Consider the following 23,912-nt stretch of genomic DNA (forward strand, 5'->3'; position numbering starts at 1 on the left):
CCTGCTAGAAATCATGCCCACACATATCAGCATAGCTGCTTGCTTTCTGCAAAAAAAACACCAAAGCTGTGAACTCCCCGACTCCTGATACCACTGCTTCAGAAGAGATCACTGAAACGCTGCAGATGTAGCTGAATGAAGATCAGTAATCTTCATTCTATTAGAGAAGCTCTTTCAGATCGCCTATTGATCCATTAATCATTTCTGACCTTGAGCTGTAGGAACGCAGGAACAGTTTTGTTCCAGTGACAGAAGTCTCTGGATTTCCTGTAACCTAATTGTCTCTAATGCAGGAAAGCCTTGAGAGTGAAGTGGCTGAGCTTCTGTAGGGAGGTATGAGTGAATCCTGAGAAGGGAGCATTGCAGGTGGCCTCATTAAAATCAAGATCTAAACTGAGATGAGACTAGCAAGCAGTTATTTCTCAGTGGTTGGTAAGAACAACCAGAATAATTGCAGAGAAGTGAAGATTATCTCAACACCACATCACTCCCCAGCAGCCTCAGCCTGAAGCTACCCTGAGATTCTGCAGAGTACAAACTACCCCAGCATCCTCAAGTGCCATCACCTGCCCATACATTTCTAAGCTACTCGTTCAGCTCTGTTGCCAACCAGGAAACTTCTGGTCTCTATTACCCTCTTCTTTGCTATTTGGTGTGCTACAGCTGCCTTTGTAAGTGAAGAAGGAAAATACATACAGAGCTCTAGGGAGGGCATATGAGAGCCACAAAGCCCTAAAAGCCGAGGCACACTTGTTCTCCAACCTCTGGTTAGAGATCCCAAGCATAGCCCTGTGGGGAAACACGACTGGGTCTTTGGGACCTTGTGTTGTAAGGTGGAAGCACTCAAAAGAGAAGAGGTGAGAGTTCCCCAGCCCAGCAACCCTCACTGTCCTAGGGCTGATCACCCTAGGGCAACTTCGAGTTTTGAAGATCTCTTGGGAAAGAGTGGCCGGTGGAATGAGACAGGGAGATAGAAGCTCTGGTGCTTGGAAATATACACACCATGTCTATCCTTGAGGAAGGGAGTACGCTATGTGCAAGCAGCAGGGTTTGGCTGGGCACAGTCCATAGCCTGCATAAAGGAATTCCAGCCCTTGGCTCTGGGGACAACTCCTGTGATTCTCAGGATCATCAGATTTGGTAGGGAGAAAAATACCCATCAATATTAAGAGCTTTAGAAAAAATAATAATTAGCATCTTGGTTATGAAGAAAATTGGATTATACGGGCTCACTGCAGGGAGGCAGTGCCAACCTTATTAAGCAAAAATGGAGAAGGAACATTAGCCCATGCCTCACCATATAAAAAGGAAAAGCCATCATCCTACTGGGATTCTCTTGGCAAAGCATTCCTGTATGTGTTACAGTGGAGAGACAGATTTGCTTTGAATTAATGTGTTTATTTGGTTCTATTCTAGGCACATGAGCTCTGGGATTTGTACACTGCATTGAGTAACACCCTCCTACCCCAGGCCATAGAAATCAATGGCAGAGGGAGTCTTTCTATCCCAGTTTGTCAGATCCAGTCCCTCCCCAGGTCACGGCAAGTGGCTGGCTCAGGGTCAGGGAATACAAAATAGAGTTTTCCCCTCGAAATATCAAAATCAGGCCATGCTGGGTAGATGAGGACTGGCTCACTTGTAGAGTCTCAGGATATGGGCCTAAGCTCACCAGGTCAGCCCACCAGGTCAGTCATTAGCAACCCCCAACCATTCGGTGGGCCTTAACATATGGCCAGAGCTTGAAATTTCTGCCCACTTCCCAGAGACCTTCCCAGGACAAAAAGCAAAGACAGAAGACAGACAGGGTGGCTCCAGATCACTGAAGGGATTCCCAGTAGAGGGGGGATCTTGCACTATCATTCTTCATGACTGTTCCTGCTCCAGGAAGGGGTGCTGAAGAGGAGATTGAGACCTTAAGGAGTATGTTTTGGGACACTTAAAGTCCTAGGGCTTCACATTCATTCAGTCTTACAACCTCCCTCAGAGCAGTATTACTCACTTCCACACTTCTAGCCAGGCACAAGGCCAGCACAGATCTTTACAGCATGGAGCCTCTGCAGAGAGGCAGTGGTCTCTTCCTTTATAGGCAACCGCCTGCCAAGCAGCTGGTTTCCCTGCTCTTCATCTGTCAGAGCTGCTGACAGCTAGCTCTGTGTCAGGCACAGCCCGTGGGGCAGAGACAGCATGCAGGCTCCTAGGACACCTCTCCTTCTGTGCTGCCCTGAGGCACCCAGCTAACATCAGCAGCATTCCAAGGGGAAGCGTGGCTCCAGGAGGGAAGGTGGAGAGAGCAGTATTATCCCTCAGAGAGCGGAGATGTCTGTCCTACTGCTGATCTCCACCTGGATGACACTAAAGGATCACCAGCCAAGAGACATGGTCACTGGCACAAGAGAGAATAATGTCTACATTAAAAAACTATTTAATGAAGTTTCTGCTGCTTGTTACAGTCTGCTTAGTATGTTTTTTTAGAGAACAGGTCAGAGTAAGAGAAAAAATGCATTCCCTGGTACAAAAGTTATCCTACCCAGTCTCAAACAAAACTGCAAGGTGCCTGCTCTCTCCCACCCTACCAAAAACAGCAAGCAGAAGATGGAACTGGCAGGCTCCTGGCAACCATGCTGATGAACATGAAGACTGCTGTTTTCTGAATAACCACATTTTTCCTTAAAAGCCTGTAATTTCAAGTCTAATAAGCCAAATTACAATAAACAAGTCTAAAAAACAAGAACTTGGGGTCCAAAAAACAATACTGTTTTCTTAACCCACTGCACATGGAAAATTATTTGAGGAATGTGCTGGTTACTCTGAGTGACTTTGGTCCATATGGGTAAGCAAAAGCCACGAGGTATCCAAGCAGATGTACAGCTGTGGCTTCTCTCAGTGACCTCAGCTATCCTCCTTGGGGCTCTTGGGGCTGGAGGCAAGGATGGCAAACTCTTCAAAGCACTTCCCTCTCCCCATCAGCAACACCTCAGTCTTTCCTGGATTTTGCTTCTATCGGCTGCTCTTTGTTCAAATGTTGATTTTGGCTAGATTGCCAGCAAGCTGGAAATGGGTGTTTTTTGCGTCTTGCATAAAAGGAAATGCAGAGCCAAGTGCCACAGAAGTATTACTGTTGTTTCATCCCGGCAATCTCACCCTTTCCCTATTCAAAGTCTGGCTGACCACAAGAAGGTAAACAGCCAGAGGCACTGCGGAGAGTGAAACCTGGACAGTGTAGGCAGTGGTGCCAACCCCAGATGTCAGTGGACAAGGGTAGGAAAGTAACTTCCTCAGCTGGATTTGTTTCTTTTTGCTAAGGAGAAACGGGTGTGTGCTGGGATGAAAACAGTGGGGAGCAGGGTAGGTGCTGGCCAAACCAAAAGAGAAGTCTGGACACCCTCAGAGAAGGAACTCTCTCCCAAGAGCCCCATTTCCAGACCCATGCTCCACAGGCTGCTCACCACCAGCCCGCTGCCTATCTCCTGGGAAACAGCTGCAGCCACCTGCTTCCTGATGGCCAGCCCTTCCCAGGGCAACTGCTGCTCCTTGCCTGGGGAGCAGGGAGGGCAGCAGTGCCTTTCTGGCAGGACCCAAGTGATAGGGCCCATCGTCTTCAGGGCACCCCATAGCAGTCCACGGAGCCACGGAGAAAGGCTCCCCACAGCAGGGATCCACCCCGGCTCCTCCAGCCTCGGCCTGCACGGGCTGCTCCAAAAGGAGAACTCACAGCCAGGACGGGGGCTGAGTCATGCTCAGCCCCTGATAACCTGCCAGGACAACAAGAGGGCTCTCCCTTGCTTTTGAAACACCAAACAACATGCTCACTATCTGTCTTGTAGGTTCGCCTGCCCCTTTGGCTTGTGGCCCTCGCCGCTTGGGGCCATGGGGACCAAACTCAGTGATTCACTTCCCCCTTTGTAATGCTCTGCGGTTACTGATTTTCCACTAAAACATCACAGAAGAATGGGCAGCCTCCACACCAGTGTCTGTGTCTACAGGGGAAGAGGGAAGCAGCCAGCCTTGGAAAGCAGCAAATTGACCGCAGACCAGAAACTTCCCCTTTGTTGGACTCCAAGCAGGTTCCTCAGCAGGCAGACAGGATTCACAGCTCAGGCTGCGGGACCTGGAGCACAGAGGGGGAGCGTTGCTTAGAGAGCACTGAAGTCTATTATCAATTTGCTCACAAACATGCTGACAAGGAAGACAGCTCTGTTAGGACTCACGGAGGAGGGGGGAAACCACACCATACAAGGCACCTGACTTCAAGCCCACCCACACAATGCCTATAAATCTTGGCTCAGCTTATTAACCCCACGAGGAACGGAGAAAGCTCAGAAGCCAAGGAGCAGTGCAGCACCCAGACTCCTCATCTGCCCCTCAACACAGCTAGCAATGAGCCAGCATTGACCCAGTGTGGCCCCACTTCTGGCTGTCTCCCTTATCACCCTGCAGTACCTCCATCTTCCTGTTCCCCTTGATGTATGACAGTGGCTGGCCTAGATTTCTCTGGATCTCCAAGTGCAAACCACAATGAGAGATGTGCAAGCCCACAGTATGGCAAACACCACACTCAGTCCCTCCACCACCAATCTGGCATCTTCTTTTCTGTGGCCTCCAAAGCAGTACAGATGCTTTAGGGCCATCCAAAACCTGTCGTGTGGTGCAGCAACACCTTTTTTTGATGCTGGTCTCCTTTCCTCTTTCCAGTCACTGCCCTCCTTCATTACTGAGCCCAGACAACAACAAAACACACAGCTCTGGACCACCACCCCCGTGCTTCCCACGTTGTCCTCTGCAGCCACCCAGCCTGCAGCACTCAAGCCAGCCTGCCTGGTGCTACTGCTTCTACAGCTGGAATTTACTGCCCTGCTCTGTCTACGCTTGCCCCAGTGTGGAATAAACACTTTTCAAGCGTGCAGAGGTGCAGAGGGCAGAACAGATTAAAGCACTGTCAGCCAACACACTGGGGCGGCAGGCTGGCACCTCACTGAGATCTTCACCAGAAGTATCTCCACAAACAATACCCTTGCTTGCATGCATTTACATAAAGCAACTAAAAAAACCCTTCAGCATCTAATCCAACTGCTGCTGCACAGAGAAAGAAGAGTGAGGAGATGGGTTGTGAATGCTATTTTTATCTGCTCAGAAGCTGCCAGGCACCACATAAACGAACCTCTGTGAGCACACAGACAGCTACCAGGTTCTTCCTAAGCAGTCCCTGCAGGTCTCATTTGTTCCCTGGCCAAAGCGGCTGCTCACACATCTCTGCTCTGCTCTCTACTGACGTGCAGTGTCCTTCTTTTGTGACGTGCCACACATGCCATCTGCCACTCTGTCACTGCTCATCTTCACTCTCTTACATTAGGGAGCAAGCAACTGCTTCCCTGGAAGCAGTCCAGACCCAAAGTGGCTGCAGGCAGGCTCCCTGCACAAGGGCATGGCATTGGGCTGCCACAGCAGCACATGTCACCTCAGGTCCATCTGACCCATCAAACGGTGCTGACTCCATCTCCATCTGATGAAACCTCCGGCAGAGGCACTGGCCAAACTGAAGCTGGGCTAACTTCTCCCCCTTTACAGCAGGGAAAAAAAGAATGCTGAGTCTCATGTTCATCGTGTTGATGAGAAACACCAACTCCTTCCACTGGGCTGCCAGCTTCAAAGCCCTGAGGAAACACATCACCCTATTCATCCTTACACCCACACATGCCCTGGGGAGCCGTGGCAGACAGCAGCCTTCCCCTGTTCCACATAGTATATAAAGAGGACAGGCAAAGCCTCTCCCACTGCAGGCATGCCAGTGGGGGTAAAGTATACCCAGAGGGCACAAGGTGGAGAGGAAATGTGTTTAATCCTAAGATGTTTTTTATCTACAGTGATGAAAGACATCCACTCAACGTGGGAACTCTTCAAGACTAAGATGTATTTCAATGTAAAGTAGTGGCTTGTATGTGGATTGAACACTCTGGCCTTTGGACCTATTAGCTCCACTTTGTTAAGTCTCCTCATGCTTCTCCATCTCCTGCCCCACACAGCACTCCTTCACTTACAGTATTGAACCATGACAGCTGTGTAGGAACATTACACTTTCCTGCCATTCTCAAAGTTAGTGTTCAAGAGGCATTTGGATAATATCCTCAATAACATGATTTAACTTTTGGTCAGCCCTGAATTGGTCAGGCAGTGCGACTCGATGATCTTTGAAGATCCCTTCCAATTGATCTATCCTATCCTATCCTATCCTATCCTATCCTATCCTATCCTATCCTATCCTATCCTATGTCTCAATATCACCAAGAATTGGGGAATGAGCATCTCAAAGATTAGTTCTTTAACAGAAAAAGCACAATGCCTCCAGCTGCTCAACAGTCAGAAGACTACAGCCTGGCTGGTGGCCAGGGGCACTCCTGGTCACATATATGTGTTGCCTGGTGGCAAGGTCCATGTTACAAGGGATATGGACCTGCTCTCACATCTCTCCCACATGACCTTCAGCATCCACACTGAGGATCAGCAGGGAGGAGCAGACTTTGGCACAGTGGGAAGTGACCAGGAGCAAGCATTACCTGGACTCCAGCCCTCAGCAGAGCAGCCCCTAAATGACAGCAAAGGCAAATTTCCAAGGTCATTACATCCCTGGAAGAGTGTAGTGTTGTAGAAAGCCTTGCAGCTGAAAAATTATCAAGGTCACCCTGCCAAGGTACAGGCAGTTGTAATACATGCCATTTGCTCCCTCCAGATAGCTGCAGCCTCTGAGCATGCTCCCCATGCTCTCAAGCCAACTTTTGGATCAGCTTTGCAGACGTGGATCTGTTAACCATTCCCCTCATCTCCCTCCCCAGCATCGTGCAGTTCTCAGAATTCCTCCCAATTTGTCAAGATCTTTTCTGGCAATGAAAACCACACTGACCCAGTGTAGAACTCCAGGGAGCACAGAAAAAGAGTCCATGCAATTGAGTCTTCTGCCTTCAATGTCCTAAGCACAGTTGGTCTCTTAAGTGAAGCTACACCGCATTACTCTCTGCTGCCTAATTTGCTGTTCACTTCTACACTGAAAAACTTTAGCCTCTCCTTCTTCCACCTTTCTTCCTCCCATGGAGGATTTTTTCCTTCAGCTGTAACAGATAATATTTTTCCAGACTGAACCTCTTCTTAGTCCCTGCCTATACACTTAGTTTCTGCATGTCCCTGAGGAACGTTTCCACACAAGTGTTTGCACCTTGAGCCAAAAATGGAGTGCTGCAGAGAGCTGGGTACCAGTCCCACCTGCACCAATCACTTAGGGCAGCACAACTCAGAGCATTGCTGGAGCACATGTTTTTTATGAGGAATTCACATTTCATCTCAACCACTCATTGTGCCAAATCAGCGTCAATCCACCTCTTGTATTCTGCCAACACTGGGTGAATTATGGAAACACTCAAAACCACTTTGATTTTGAATAAGTACCAGCTTAAACCAAAAAAGGCAGCAAGTGATCAGATATGAGAAATTACAGCACAATGCATATTGAATTGCCTTCACCTGTGCTGCAGGAAGGGGTGGAGCCTGGCTCCACCTCTCCTAGACCCATTTAAGAGCTGACTGCCAGTGAGGAAGGATCTCTTCTGGAGATATACTCCACCAAAGTCTATCATGTGAGCCCAGGATAGGGTGAGTGTCTTTTTTTCCTACTCTAGTATAATAATTATATCAGCCAAACTCCTGGATATACTATATCATCTGCATATTGTACAATTGTACAGCTATATCATCTGTATAGTCATTGATTGTACACATATGCACAGGGGAACTGAACAAAAGCTGGGAGACAAACCAAACATGGGCAATACGGAAAAATTCTCCAGTGTTTGACTGTGTGACCTTACTGCCTTTAACATCTTTCTTTTTTTAAAAAATTGCTATATAAATTGTATTGGCATAAATGTCCCAAATGATAGATATATAAAATAGGCTATAATCTGCATTTTCTATTCTGCAAGCACATTGCATTTGCCATGCACCCCACTCTTGACAGCAGCAGGATTTTTCCTTCAGGTAAAAAGAAAAATGCATTTGAACATTTTCTCCCAAGGCCAAGAGGCTGAATTAAGCTATAGAAGTTACTCCCAATGAGATGCAGAAGGACCAGGCCCAATATAAAGACCATATTTGGAGTTTAAAAGGAGCCTGAAAAGCTAGCTATCCTCCTGCTGCTCTGAAGCGTATGCAACCCCCTAGGAAGTAAATACATAAAACACATAAAACAGAATGGTGCTGACAGCTTTAAAGCACTAGAAAGTAGAGCAAGTGTATCCAGTGCCAGGCTAGAGAAGGTGTATCATATAATTTAAAAATAGAAGTATTTTTATGTAAGAAAAATGACATTTACACTCCTCCTGGGTAGCTTGAGTTTTTCCTTTAGGTTTCCCAGACAGCCTGCCAAGAGCTTTCAGCTGTGTCAAAACAGAAGAGGGGCCGAGCCCTGGAACTTATGGAGATCTCATTGCCCTGAGTGGAATCTCTTTTTCACATATTCTCACACGGACTGGCACTGGCTTTTCAGTTTCAATTTTTTAACAAGGTCTCAGATATCTACTCAAAGTTGGCTTTGGATCAAGGAACATAAATGCTCGGCCACCTTGTGAAACTTATATTGCCAAAGGGAACCACCTTAGAAAGCTGCAATTAGGACTTATCTGCATTGGGAAAATATGCCATTTGAATAACGGGCATAAACATGCTGCAGTAGGGAAGGCAAAGCTGGCACCAGCCTTTCACCATGAGTTCAAAGCCAGGCACTATGGACCTCCTGAGCTGGTACCAACCCGAGCAGAGGAGGAAACCTCGCTCAGCCCACGCAATGGGACTGCGTTTCCACACAGGGGCTTATCAGCCAGGGGTGGCTTTTACTTCTGTAGCTGTGTGGATATTAATACATTGCAACTCTCCCCAATGAAATGTGGATGTAAGTAAACAGAAGTGGACAAGCGTGTTCCGTAAGTGCACGGATGGTACTGACCTCCTCCTAGAGCTATTCATATTGTCACAGTGGACAAACTGTCCTGGGTACTCAGCAGCAGCCCAAGTACAGCAGTAAGAAAGCTCCTCTCTTTCTCATAAGCTTGGAAAGTTCAAAGTTGGCAAGTCAGGAGGCTCCAGGTGTTGCTTTAACAACGGAGACAAATCTGTCTCTGCTTGGAGCAGCGTATTCAAATAACAGATATTACCCTGATTTTCATTCTATCTGCTAGAACCTCAACCGCCTAATTAAGGTAGTTTTGCCGAGTCACAACTCGCAGTGTCATGTTTTGAGAGAACAGAGAACTTTACTACCATCCTTGGCCACTAAAGTGACTATTATTGGTTTCATTCTCCTCTGTAAGTGAGCACACGGGGCACTTGTCACTACAACAGGAGCTGATTTCTAACCAGGATGAATTGTTTCAGCTATTTTTCAAAAGGGGGGAAATATACTTTCTCCATCCAGCAACCTCTGCCGCACACCCAAGATCCTGCCTCCTGCTTGCTCCCTGCTCTTCTCATCAGTAGCTTCCCAGAGAGAGAAGAGCGGCTTTGGCAGAGCCTCCCTGCTGGCACAAGGCTCCCAGTGTCTCCAGGCCAGCAGCACTTGCCACAGCTCCTCCAGGGCTGCATACAGCCTGTCCTCTAGTCAGGAAGGGAGGAGATGGCTCCTCCTGGGTGCTAGAGAGAGGCTCTGAGATCAGGAGGCAGGGCGGTGGGCATGTTGCAACTCAGCTTTCTTCCTTTTCCATCCCAAAAACAGGAGGCACCTCCTAGCAACTGCCTTGCCCAAACAGAGCCCTCTCAGAGGAAGCTTCCCACTCTCCAGGGCTTAGCTGTACTGAGCTGTCTGCGCTGTGTCTCAGCACCTTGTACCACAGCTATTTCCTCTTCCTTTGCCCGGGTTCCTGGGAAAACGCTTTGCAGGTCCTGGTTACCTCTCCTTTTCTCTGAAGAGAAAGGATGTCTTGCTTGCCTAGTTCAGCACATGCACCCTTCCTAGGCAAGTGGAAGTCTCATGAGCACAGACCTGGCACACAGGCACCCTGGCACCCTGCTTCCATAAAAGTGATCTTCTCAGGTGGCTGTGGCAGGTCCCTCCCCTTCCTCCATGCCTGGGGTAGGTAGCCACGGAGCACCTAAGAGTCCGGCCAGAGAGCCAGGGGCACGAGCCCTCTCCACCCCTTGCTATACAAACAGGAATTATTCTGATGCTCCAGCCTTAGGAAAATAAAGCTGTTTCCATTTAGCTCAGCTTCTGGGCTGAGGTGCAGCTCCACCCGCGCAATCGTCCAGCGGGACTTCGCTTCCCCGGGCAGAGATTCAGGTTGAGATCAAGATGAGAGAGGATTTGCTGCTGGCCCATGCAGACAGGGCCTCCTGCACTCCCAGGATTTTGCTCTCCAGAGTACTTTCTGCTCCAAACAGCTCAGCACCAGGTTCTCCCAGCTTCTGTGTCAGCTAGCAGGTCCCCATGTGCTCTCAGCTGTCCAGCTCCAAATGTTCACTGAGCCACAGCCTGCTGAAGGGACCTGGAGAATGGTATGCATCTCCCAGCCTGTATTGTGAGGAATGAAAGTTTGAGCATCACCAGCTCCAGTCAGCAAAGCAATCCCAAAGCTGCCCATCACCTAGCCACATCTTCTCTTCTGCAAGTGCTGAGCCTAGAGAAGGCTGGGTGTTTTTCTTCTTTAGTCCCAGGAGGACTAAAGTTCCAGGTGGAAAGCCATTTGATGCCTCTTCCTGTCACTCCTGTGCCTCTCCAGAGCAGTGGTGCCAGCAGAAGCTCTTATTCCTGAAGAAAACACCAGTAAAGAGCCTCCTTCAGCAGGATAGCCTGACACCAGGTTCTCCAGCTGGGCCCAGCACAGCCACTGGCACACCACAGTAACTAGAACAAGATTGCTGGTTTCTTTTACACTGGGAAAATTTCATCAATTTTTCTGAGTATTTCAGTAGCAATTTTAAATATAAATCACTGGCAAGTCTGACTAGCAGAGGATAAGAAACCATGTTAAGCCGGCCCCACCTCTCAGGGAAGTAGAGAATATTTTGGTCCAAAAATGTTCTGAATAGCCCGTGATGCTGCTTTTCTACCTCTGCCTGAAGACTCCCTTCAGAATGTAGTGAAAGCAGAATCAACACCATCTCTGCTCAGAGGGCAGGTCTCTAGGGAGAATTCATGTGTTTTGCTGAGTGTTTATGCAACATCTAATACAGCGTTGTTCTAGTGCATGACTTCAGAGCTTCTGATTGCTACGTCCGTGCAAACAAACACATATAAAGCCAATATATACACAAATAAACAAAAACAGAAAGCAAATTCACTCATGAGTGTTGATTTCCTGTCTTGGCACAGCAAGAAGTGGCTTGGAGGTCTATAAGCCCCTACTCTTGTGCAATTCCTCCTTGTTAGCAATGAGAACATGCAGGGGGGTTGGGGACTGGTTGTTTGTCCTGGATCTAAAAGCCATCTCACAATAGCTGGGACCTGTAACCACCAGTGTCCTCAGTTCACTGGGACACCCAAAAGCTTCTTCTACACTTCCTTATTGACAAACTAGACGTAAGCCAGCAGTGGTGGGATTACAGTGAGCTCGCTAGAAGAGTTCAGTGTGCCCCTAGCACGACTCATCATTACCCAGAAGGAGATGGAGGTCTGGAAAGTCTGCTTAAGCTGTTGTTCTCAGACTTATTCAGTTGAGCCCCAATGAAAGTGAACCAGCGCTGGCAGCACCTAATAACCGATCCTTGTACCTGCAAATCTGAGCAAGATCTACTCAGTTCTGAGAAGGCCAATACACCTTCTGTATTTGCTTCTACAGAGCATTTGTATTGAGGAAAGCTGATGCAGAAGCACAGAAAGTACTTCAGTAGCACAGAGACAGATGATGTTGCAACTGCAATAAGCATGGTCCAAGTTCAGGATGCTCTGAGAGCACAGTTTTATGAGACAAATGATCATTCTGGTAAGTGGCTTCTCCCAGAAGGGGAGTCCATCTCCTTCCTTCCCCTCACTGCTAGCTTTAAAATTCTGTTCACTCCTTCTGGTCCTCGTGCTTTCTCAATAATCCAGTTTAGCCCACTGAACAGGCAGAAAATTATCCTTAATTTTGCTGTGTTAGTGTTTTGCTGGTTTATCGAACTAAGCCAGCTCATGCAGGGCCCAGATTACAGCAGTGGCAGTGCAAAGCAAGCAGTAGGAGGGCACAGTTGGGTGCAACAGCAGCAGGAGTACCCTCAGCTGCAGGCATTTAGGCAGCATAGCATTCCCTAGGATATCCCTCTTGCACTGCTCCACAGCTAGCCCAGAAATTGGCTGGAGGGAACATTCAAAAATAACTGGGAACAATCTGTCAAACAGCAGCAAGACTTTTCAGTGTGACAGTTGTATACTGTATGTTACATTGTCCCTGGACAAAACCCAAGCAACTGAGTAGTACAGGAAAATCCCCAGGGGCTGAAGATAGGCACACAGATGTGAACCAGTGGCAGAGTGCAGGCAGCCCTCCACTAGTCCGCACAGTGCTGCAAAGGACGAATATCCAAAGCTCTCACTGAAGTGAGGAATGGGGTGACGTCCTATGGCCTTCATGGGGAATGAGGGAAAAAGGCATGGCAAGATCCTTAACAGCATCCTATTTCTTTGGGATGGTGCCAAGGGATTTAAGGTATAGCAGGCAGCTGGGTATTCAGCTCTCCCAGCCCAGCAATCACTAGGCACTGAGTCTGTCTGGCCAGTAATACTCTGCAGATGCCTGCACGGTTTCGTGCCTCTGCACAGAGTCTGAGGTCATGTTCCTTACTGGGAAAGCCCCAAACAGGTGGTGTATCTGCAAGGGCACCACTTCCCCTCCTCTCCAGTCCTTGCACATAGAAGAGTGGGAAGAGGTCACTGCCAAGGGGACATTCATCAGCCATGAGTGGGATCGCAGGCATGTGCTAAGGCTGCCTGCTCACTTGTGCACCAGCCTCTCTCAGGCAGTGATGGAACAGGCTTGGCCACCTCTCCATGCCAGAATCACCTTAGCCTTGCTGAATTTGGTTCCATCAGATAGTTTTTCGTTTGGGTGCCAAGATTTCTGGCTTTGGTTAACAATGTGAGAGCATCTCAAAACCAGCTTGAGGCACCTGGGCTGAAGCCACAGGCTCTTCTTTAAACAAAAGAATAGATGATGCCACAGTTATCACCCTGAGCTCAATGTGCTCCTTGCAATATATCTCCTGTACAAACCTCTCCTACACCAATAGCTCTGGTTTTGCTTCCACACCTGCTTGGGTACAAAAATGACCCAAGCAACAGCAGGGTGACAAAAAGTAGGGAACATCTGACCCAATAATGTCTAGAACCTAGAGAGAATATACCTTTGAGGTGCTACATGTATCTTCATTTTGCTTATACTGGCATTTGACAGCACACCTCGGATCTATGTAACTTCCCGTGGATGCTAAATGGACGCTGCCACTTTGGAAAGAGACTTAAGCCCACTCCCCAGCTTGCTGCCCCCACTCAGGCTGCTCAATGGACAATGTAAGCTGTCAAGCCTCTTGGTGCTCATGCTCTCTAGGATTGCATCCCTGTTTGCACCTATGGACTGCGACACCACCCAGGGACAACAGCAGTGCACAAGCTGGGGAGACTTACCTTGTGGGTGCATGCTGTGGGACAGATGCCTGAGCCTCTCGTGGGGAGGCATCCCGTTCAGCTGTGCCAGTCCTCCTCCGCAGGGGGCCTGCAGGGGGCTGCAGGGCAATGCTGGGCGGGTGGTATTCTTGCTCAGGGACGACTTCTTCGCACCTGGAGCCTTGAAAGCCCGAGCGACAGGTACAGACATGGGGCCGGCTGCAGGAACCCTTGTTCTGGCATGGTGGGTCACAAACAGCTGGGGGGGACATAGAAGGAAAGTTAGCGGGACGTGGGGCTCCCAGCAGCACGTTTGATGCTGGGGCCTGGCTGGGGCAGCACAAGTGACGTGACTCTATCTCTGTTCTGTGGGCAAGTGGTCTTCTGCTTAATAGGAGAAAGGTTCAGCCATACGCTCCTCTGTTTCCACTTCTCCCGACTGGTCTCACCAGAACACTTTTCAAGCAACATTCACTTAAGAAAGACAAAAAAATGGGCACTGTAGTCTACAGAGAGCATACAGCCTCCAGCGTTGCTGATTGCTCTGGGCAGGAACAGGACCTCAATCCAAATTCAAGGGGAGGCAACGACCACAAGAGAAGAAGCTAGCAGACACGGAGAAGAAAGATAACAGTGCTCCAATGCAGCCTCCTAGGAGTGGTTTTTATGCTACCTTTTTGTTTTATTACATTCTGGGATCTGATTTGAATGGTCCCCCTTCCTATCCCCTTCAGAACTTGCCAGCTCTCCCTCCACAGCTGATTTTGGAGTCACCATCCCCAAATTCCTTCACAGCTATGGGTACTTACAGTTCATTAACTTCATGCCCAAACCACTCTCCAAGCCTGCGTGTGTTCCTAATTACAGCACATCAGCTTCAGTTTGCACCCCAGGAGGAAAGTGCTATTAATTAAAAGCTGGACCCTAACACTTCCCAAGTTAACAGATGCCAAATTGGGTTTATGACTCAGTTAGCAAGAGCCAAGGAACCACAAGTCGCTCAGGTAGGACCAGGTTGGACGTTCTGAGCAAGCATATCTGAGGAGGCACTGAAAATCAGTGTCTTCCTCAAAGAAGAAAAGAAGGTAAGGGCTGGATGGCAGAAGGTGATGAAACCTCCCCAAGCAGTAAAAGACAAATATTAACCTTCAGCTCCACGGAAACCTTGTGGACAGGTTGCAGTGTGCAGCCAGAACTTCTGCTCAGACCTGTTCCCAAGACTGCCCCAGGTGGCTGCAGAAAGTCTGACATCCCACCACCACCAGGCACAGCTGCTGGGTATCCACGAGCACCTCTCTTCCTCCACAGCTCTCTTCTCACACTGCACTTATTATCAGGAGATACAAACACATATGTGGGAAATGCTGCTTTTCTGGACAATAGGAAGATGTAGAGATCATCTAGAGACTTCCTCTTTGCTTTGTGGCTTCTGAGCTCAGGGGATGCTCAGAGATGATGCTCTCTCCCCATCCATGGAGTTACAAATACTTTCTGGTGAGATGAAAGCTACTCCTTTCTTCTTGCTATAGTCTCATGTAATCATCTGCTCCTGGGGCTGGGGTCTTAGAGAAAGCAAAAGCAAGTGTCTCAAAAACTCTTAATAAAAAGATGAAATTTAGAACACTTCTGAAGTATTTTCAGTAACAACCTTCGTTTGTCCAAAAGCATGTAGCAGCTCCCTGGCACATCAAGCCTGTGTGCAAGGTCCTTGCAGCAAGGTAAGGCTGCAGAGGACAAGTGTGTGTGGTTTACCAGCCAGGTAAGGCAGGCAGGATTGCACAAAGGGACAGTCGCAAGAATCAACCTTCCATCACCTTGCAGACAAGCCAGGCCTGGCACCAAGCAAAGATATTGCAAGAAGGTATTCAAACTCAAGGTTCCTGCTCCTCTGCACAGGCTCTGGGTCTAGGACAGTGGTGAAGATCTTCACTGTAAGATCTCTGGCCTGTTCTTCTGCTCAGTCCCATTTAAATATGAGTCAATCTGTTCATTCAGTGAGGCATCCACAGCAAAACCAGGAAGGTGCTGAAGGACTTTTACCACTGGGGTGATTTAGTCCACTTACTTGTGGAATAGCTTGCTTATTGATGCAAAATAATGTGTAATCTCAGTTCTAACCTAAAGTTCTGACTGCCTTAGAAAACCCAGAAGGAAAGGACAATTAATACAATTGAGAGATTTGTGCAAGACGACAGTTAGTTAAATCAACAGCAATGTATGAATCAGAGACTGAAAACATAACTGCAATGAAAACCAGCCTGTGCTCAACAAAACCTACTGTCATTGTACAGAAGACAGACGAAAGGAGAGAGCACACGAATGTCATCTCCATTTTGCAGGGAAGCCCCAGGTGCTCATGCAACCATCCAAGACCACAGCAGTCAGCAAAAAACTCTGTATATTCATCAGGTATTTTAACCATGAGCTCATGTGTACAAGATTAGAAAACAGATGAGTTTATTAAGTCCTTCCCAGCATGCCAATTAAAAATGTTTCCTTTAAACTTTAAAATATCCATGGCAAAAAAAAAAGTTCATTCTGCTTCACCAGCCCAGCCAGGACAGCTACCTGGGGAAGCAGCACACACTTCTGAAATAGATGAATAAATGTTGTGAGTCTGAGCAAGAGCATTCCCCTGCTCTTCAGCACAGGGGAAAGAATCAGTCTGAGTGGGGAAAGAGGAGCTGATAGGCATCTGCTAAGCTATCTGTGAGATTATCCTCCTTAACTCCATTAGCTTACTTTCATTTCACCAGCAAATGCCATCATCCCCAGGTGAGATATTTCTCTTTCTTATCCTCCCAGTCACTGGCTCTCTTAAAATTCCCCACTCCTTACTGCACTTTTTAGTCTTAGTAGCTGGAGCAAACCAAAGGCTGGGAATTCTGCCTAAGGTTTGAATTGTACAAAGGTGCTGCAAGAGTCCCCAGAAAAGCATTGGTGGAAAAGGAAGAACTCACTATGCTCAGTAGGTGTCAGCAGCTGGATTAAAGTAAGCATTTGGCCCACCCTCCTCCTGCACTCAGGCTCAGTCAGACCCACCAGAGCTAAGGTCCTTCCCACAACCTGGATGCCTTTCTTCCTTGCTTCACCACGCTCAGAGCCTCCCCCCACCGCACTTGCACCCTGCTAACTTCCCTGATATGTCCCATACCAAAGAGCATGGGATCAAAAATTACACAACATTACAGTGCAGAAATTAACCAGAACGGGCAGTTCAGCTTGCACTGGCAGCTGTAAACACAGCCAAGCATCCCCAGCAAAAAAGCCCACGGAGGGAGGCAGCTGGGAACTCGGCGATGTTTACACACCATCGGTCTCCATCCAAGTCCTGACTGAAATTTCGCATCCCCTGTTGGGGTGACACTGTCAGGCCCGATCACGTCGATGGTGTCCTTTTAATTAATCCTCAGGAACAGCAGCACCTGAGCAGGCGCTCAGCAGCCCGCATGGCTGCGAGCCCAGATCCACGGCTCCTACAAAAACCCCTAATGAGAGAAAGATGCTGCCATTGCTGGCCTCCCACTCTGTTTACAGACACTGTCTGGCAGCACAGCATGCTCTCTACCGTTTGGCTTCTGTGGATGAGGGGGAGAGGGAGAAAGGAGGTGAGTCAGCCCTTGGCCCCTTGCTCCCAAACAGCGATTGCTAATGCAATTATCCCAGTGCAGCCGAAGCACTGTGAGACCTCGCAGCAAACAACGCTGAGCTCCATCCCACCAAACATCTGGGCAGCTGCTGCCACTCGAGCGAGGCCAGATGCTCAGGGAAGTGCTGGGTATGGAGGCTGTTCCCCCTGCCCAGTATGGAGCCACGGCACTTTTGGGGATTCTTTTTGGGACTGCAATGTTCGTACTCACGTTTTGATGCAGTGGTTTGTGCCAGGAGCCACAGCCCAGCCCGAGCAGCACTGTCTCCCACAGTACATTCGGCCTAAATGCAGAGACAAAAGAGAGTGATGAGAAGGGGGAGCTGAGGTCTCCGTAGCCAGCACCTCTGAGTCACCCGTCAAATTATTTCCTGCAGCATGTGATATTTCCTTCCAGACTGGACCAGCAGCTGAGATCAAAACCCATCGGACAAGGGCTGAGTTGTTTGAGTGCCTGGAAGAGAGCCCCCCAGGGCTGTGTGAATGCAGCAGTGTGCACAGTGCCTTCTGAGCTGGGGCAGCGCTCAGCTCCCAGCGCTGAGAGAAAACATCCTCCTCCTGAGGCCAGCAGCTGCCATCTTTAACAACCTCGCAGCGCTATATTCTTTTCTGTGGCACTGGGGGGTGAATCAGGCCTCATTCAAATCTGGCCGTTATACCCCATACAAGTCTTAGGCTGACACAGATGAAGATAACACATCCTCTCCCATCAGAATGCTGCAGGCCCACTGTGCCAGCAGCCATATCCCTGCGATCATTTGCCTCCAGCAGTCCTCCAGTGCAAAGCAATTTCTGCCTAATTCCAGCAGGCTCAGATCATTTCCATGGTTGTTAATTCCAGCACTTTGACGCAAGAATGTTTTGACTGCCCTTATACAGACAGCATCCTCCCCACCAGTCCTCACTGTCTGCTTTCAGGTGCTAATTGCAGGTCATGTACAGCTGTCAGAGACACCACTGCGCCTTGCAAAGCTGAAGCAGGCAGCTAACCCTGATTTCTTTGCCACTTCACGTATTGACATGTCCATAAGGAGACAGGATAACAAGCTGCAGGTTGCTCTCCAAAAGTATTTACTCACCATGGAGAGAAAGTATAGGGAATTTATAACTTCTGCATGTCCAGGTAGATGGGAAAGTATGATCGTCAAAAGATACAAAGTTAGAAACAGTCAGCCTGAGGGCTCTGGAAAGCCTCTGGAAACCAAGTCGAGAGTGTGGTTTATTTCTAATGCTGGACAAGGCAGTTAGGGCTTCTGACAGAATTTACAGGAACCATGGAAACATGCACATTTGTCTTCTAGACTGACTTTCACAGGAACACAGCAGGGTCAGAAGCTGATCCCGCTCTGAACTAGCACTCCTGAATACCCACAACATAAGATGACAGCCTCAGAAGTGCCAGAGCTCCAGGTATGGGGCTCACACTTCAAAATAGCCAAACAGTGGCAAGCAGGCATGCAAGGATGCCCTGGTGCTGGCAAAGAAAGGCATATGTAGGGATTCGGTCACCTCACACGGGAATTGGAAGTGGTCTGAGAAGCCACATAATTTATAAAGTGCTACCCGGTATTTCAGGATCAGTACTTTGTTAACCAGGTAGATTTTACCTGGAGAAAGTACTTAAATGCCTTTTGTGTGTCTTCTTGCAAACAGAATGGGCCAAATTGATTCTTGCATTCACTCACATCTGTTCTGGTTGGGCAACAGCACCGACTTTCAGCTTTTTGTCTGTGAACCCAGAGATCTATGGATTTCTTCTTCAAGACCTCCCCAGAAAGTATCCAAGGAAACTCTCATTTACAAACTGTGTAAGAGCCCACAAAAGGCCTTACACTTTTTAAAGCTGTGTGAATCAATAGAGAAAACCATTCTAGAGCTGTAGCAGGTATCCAGGTCTGGTGAGAGACTACAAGCATCAGCATAAACATCTTTGCTTTAACTCTCACATCTTGCATTCTTCCCTCAGCATGGCATACACCTTGCCAGCCACATTCCACCAGTCTCTTGAGAGAGCAGAGCCTTTTCTCTTTCTAACTTCAACTTGCTGACATAATCAGAGTTTCTTCTTGTAGGCATGATAAGTACCTTCTCCAAAGAAGCTGTTTTGGTCTTGAGTCCCGCTGTAGGTTCTTGATGGAATGAAAGTTCAAGGTTTGTCTAAGTGTCTCACACATATACTCCTGATTGCTCCCAAGCTGAGCCTCCCCTGCCTTCATCACTCTCCTACTGGCTACAGGCAACCACTGCCAACCACTACAGAAGGGAAACACAAGCTCCTCAAGAGAGGACAGCTTGACATATTAAGAGGGGAGCAATTCTGCAGGGGGCAAAGAGAGAACATGAAGGGGAACATCTCCTCTTTCCACTTTGATGAGGGGACGGCCTCTTTGATGATGGGTCAGGCAAAGGTGGAGGCAGGGTGGACTTCTTAGACTGGGAGCATAGTGCTGAAAGAAGCAGCATGTGGGGCAAAGATGGAACAGATCTGTTTCCCACTAAGGAACCCCAAAGTTAGCAGTTAGGTGAGCTGGGGCATGTGCAGTAGCGCAACAGCTCTGGGGGCTTTGCTGCATGGGACCCAGTGCCAGGCACATCTGGCTCTAGTTACAGCGTTCAGTTGACATCTGCACTGGTTGAATGCCGTGTGGTTTCCCTGCCTCGCAAAGAATGCAGTGCAAGCCCCTGGGGGTCTCAGGAGCACAGCATGTTTACCGTGGTTCTTGGCTAGCTGCACGTGCTGTCACCAGCACCAGGGTAAGCACATGGCTCAGGCATGAGCCACCCCAGGCACACAGGGCTGCTCCCAGACTGAAGAACCACAGGCAGTCCAGCCTGGTGTCACCACCCCTGGGGGGCTGCTGGCCAATGGGACAACAATGCACCCTCACCTGGGGCAGCCCATGGGGATGGCTCAGGATATTCCTGGCTGTCTTGGCTGAGACTTGGCTATCTGTAACACTGGATTGCTACAGGATTCACAGATCATCCTGCAGAGCTGCTCCTAGCCCAGCTCAGTGACACAAGCTTCCTCCACATTAAGAAGTACCATGATGGCTGCACCATCATAACCCATAACATGAGCAAAAGAGCCGCAGTAAGCCAGTCCTTCATAACTCGCTGCCTCAGCCAGAGGCCACTGCCAGGGTCAGGTCTCCATCACACAAAGTGGTAAGCAAGTACCCAGCACAAGAGAAGCCAGCAAGATTTCACAGTGTTATTTGAAACCTGAGCCATGCAACTGCAATGAGCACTGGGGGAAGGAAAACTAGAAAACAGTAGTAAGATCGTGGCTTCACATAGTTTAAGCATGTGCGCAGCCTTAGTGGTGATCACACAATGTTTCTGAAGCACTCAGCAGAACCATTTTTTTTAGCATTTGCTTTAAAAGCAATCCATGCCTCATCTTTCAACTCCGCGCAGTGCTCTGCTGCCAGAGCCGCTGGCTCCATGCGGGTCATTCACAGCATCCTCACCAAAGGCCAGGGGACTATTAGATCACCAGGTCTGCCTTTATGCTGCATGACAGTGAACTCCATCCAGCTGCGTATGAAATATTTGCAGTCAGACCCAATGAAGAACATTAGCAAAAAGCTGCTGGCATCGATGAGCCACTGAAAATGCTCTGCCAAGTCCACATCAGCATTAACTGCCTCAATGCCTGAGCAGTTCTATATACACGCTGTGGAGTGAGCTGATATCCCACAAAGCTGGGGTGAAGGAGGACTGCACGACCACAGGCAGCATCCACAACCCAACAACTGGGGCGCACAAGGCACAAAAAGAAAGCAAGAGGGAGATGAGATGATGGAATTCCCAGCCTGTCACTCTCGGATTACTTATCAAAAAAGCCCCATATGTCCCCAGATGTGAGGTAGGCAACCAAAGTGAAGGCTTCCCCAGAGTATTCCCCACTACTCTTGTATGCATCACTGAGGACTTGTTTTCAAAGAACAGGAGGCATGGGGCAGGGGAACAAAGAGGGCCACATCATGGGGGACACAATGGTGTGCAGCAGGACCACCAGCTTGAGTGAGGAATACATCCAGCACACTAGTTGGCAAGTGCTAGGGTCGTTCTGAGGGCCTGGGAGCTGCCTACCCTGACACTCAGGAGAAAAGGAATTCTATGGACCAAAAACTGCATGGATGAACCTACAAACACTTCAAACACAGATCTGAACACACTGAACTGGGTAGCCAACTGCTCCATGGCACTGGGTAGAAATAGCTCATCCACAGCAGCGAGGGGTTTGGTAAATGTCTGCAAGCCAGTCTGGAGGGACTGGGAAACAGGTAGGGAAGGAGGGCACAGCAAAGCAGGCAGAGATATGTTGTATCTTTTCCCTTGCTCAGTGATAAAGGACAGCAGTTTTCAGCGATACTTGCTGTTGTGTCAGAAGTCACCTCACAGTGAATGGGAGAAAGCAACCAAAGGCAGTTCTGGCAAGGTGTGCTCAGAGGAAAGTGTCAGCAGCTCCTACCTGCAGCACCATCAGCTGAGAGCAGCGTCACAGACACATCCAAACAGTCCCTGAGCAAGAAACTCAGTTCTGGGTATGCTACCGTCAAACAAAGCGAGAGGACAGCTGTGCAGAGAAGGATATCATGCTAATTAACAGGTTTTGCAGCCCCAGGACCCAGGCTCACAGTGTGCACGATGACCTGAGTGAGGCCCCCAGAGGTACCAGCAGAAAGCTGTGATTTGGGAAGGAGGAAAGGCAACCCACGCACAGCTGGGATTTTAAGCCAAAGAAGCTATATAAATAAACAGCACCAGGGTGTAGTACAGCCTGCAATGCTACCTGAGGAAGGGAAACCGAAGGTCACCATACCAGAGAGAGAGGGAGTGCAGTGCGAACAGCAGAACAGAAAATATCCCACCTGGCAAAAAAATGAAATCGTGAAATGAAGCTCTTTAGGGGCCCTGAGTTTCCTGGATGGAAACGTGTCCAGTGCAGCAAGGGATGTAGGAAGATGGATGAGGTGGAAGAAGGGAGTCTCACAGAGCGGCTGGAGGCGGCAGCGAGCTCTCGGCGAGCAGTAACGCCATGTGGTTACTCACCGACGGTGACTTCAGCGCAGCTTTTGTGTGAGAAAGCTCCAAAAGCAGCAGGTCACAGAGAAGTTTAAAAAGTGCTGATTTGGACTCCAGAAGAGATGGAAAGCCATTGACAACAAGCCATTAGATGCATGTTCCAGAGTTCACGTTCATGGGGATTGCAGCTCTCCCTCTCAGCTCTCACTTTCCAGAGCAGAGCGCACACGGACAGGGAGTGCAGCACTGGGGCACAGCTCCTCGTCCCCCTGGGCTTGAAGGCCTGTGGCAGCCCTGGGTACCCCAGGCAGCTGAATCCCACTGACAACAGGTCAACAGCAACACCCTCTGCTATGGGATGGACGTTGTTTTCAAAGAGGTTCAGCACCCTTCCGCACAGTATGACGCTCAGGGTGGCCCCAGGTGCCACCGTGGTCCAGCTGCTGGCACTGAAGGCATCACAGGGACCTGGAAAATGCTGCCCAGGGAAATCACTGCCCTGCCACCCCACCACAGGAAGGCTGACAACAATCAGCCTGCAGGAAGGATAACATCCTCCTGAGCTGAGGACTGGGTCTCCCAAGGAATCACTCCAATACGCTCTCCCTCCAAGAGGCTGGAAAAACAAGATGTAGGTGTGTCAGAAACTGCCACTTACCTGCCATTAGTGATCAAGACTTCGTGTGTCAAACATAACAGTGAAGAAAAGCAAAGTTGTGTAGTTGTAAGGGACTACATGAGCACAGGAACATGCAGAAGGTACATGGAGACACCTCTGTCTTAAAAGTTTGCAGTGAGGCAAGCAAGGGAAAAAGAACATCAGGGATGAAGCTGCCTTTTGCACTCTAGTGAAGATACCTGCCCATATTGGAGAAGAATGTCTGCCCATGTCAGAGAAAGTAAGCCCAGAGCCTGCACACTGTTCATGCACAGAGCCAACACACACCACGCGGGTCAGTCAAGCTGCCCATTGCAGGGCTCCAGTGGCCTGTACTCTACTGGCTAGCAGAGATACTCATCGTGAGGGGCATCAGCCCCAGGGGATCAGAGGGAGAGCTGCAGAGCAGGGAGCCTGGGGGTATGTCGGCACCGCACTGTGTCTCGCTGCAGGCTCCCCTTCACTGCAGAGCAGCTGTGGCCCTGCCATATGATCTCCTCTCCACCTCCTCAGGGCTGTAGCCAGAGCCTGGAGCTGGAAGCGGCTCTGCCAGGCAACTCATAGAAGCCTCCCGCGGCTGAGCCAGCTGAAGCCATGGGAAGCTGCCGTGTGGAGTGCTTACAAGGGGCCCATTACGGGAGGACGGAGCCAAGAGGCCAGGTACCTGCAGCAAGAGCTGCGGCAGCCAGGCTCCATCCCGCCGGGCCAAACGAGCCGCCTGCCAAGCACGGGGCACGGCACCCGGAGAGCGGCAGAGCAGCATCCACTGCCCACAGCAGCACACAGCTGCCCAACCCACCGGAGCCAGCAGAACACCAGACCCCAGCGCTCTCACCCACGGCACGGCCCCGTGTGCCGGGCGGCGGGGGCCGCCCCGCTCTCGCACCTCGACGCACACAAACGGATCGCCGCACGCGCGGGACGGCGGGACGCAAGGGACCGGCAAACCGCTGGCGGAG

General features: G+C 49.4%; 1 protein-coding gene across 1 annotated transcript in view; it reads right to left on the reverse strand.

Annotated features, from left to right (window-relative positions):
- The window catches only part of LTBP2 (latent transforming growth factor beta binding protein 2), a 60,246-nt gene that overhangs the window by 35,726 nt on the left and 608 nt on the right, over nt 1-23,912 (reverse strand). Inside the window, exons 2-4 of the mRNA XM_019616128.2 lie at nt 23,789-23,903; nt 17,473-17,545; nt 13,634-13,871 (exon numbers count right to left, since the gene is read on the reverse strand). Coding sequence (XP_019471673.1) covers nt 13,634-13,871; nt 17,473-17,545; nt 23,789-23,903 — 426 coding nt within the window. The remainder of the gene's footprint in view (nt 1-13,633; nt 13,872-17,472; nt 17,546-23,788; nt 23,904-23,912) is intronic.

Source organism: Meleagris gallopavo, chromosome 5 (genome assembly GCF_000146605.3).
Source record: "Meleagris gallopavo isolate NT-WF06-2002-E0010 breed Aviagen turkey brand Nicholas breeding stock chromosome 5, Turkey_5.1, whole genome shotgun sequence".
Taxonomy (NCBI): Eukaryota; Metazoa; Chordata; class Aves; order Galliformes; family Phasianidae; genus Meleagris; species Meleagris gallopavo.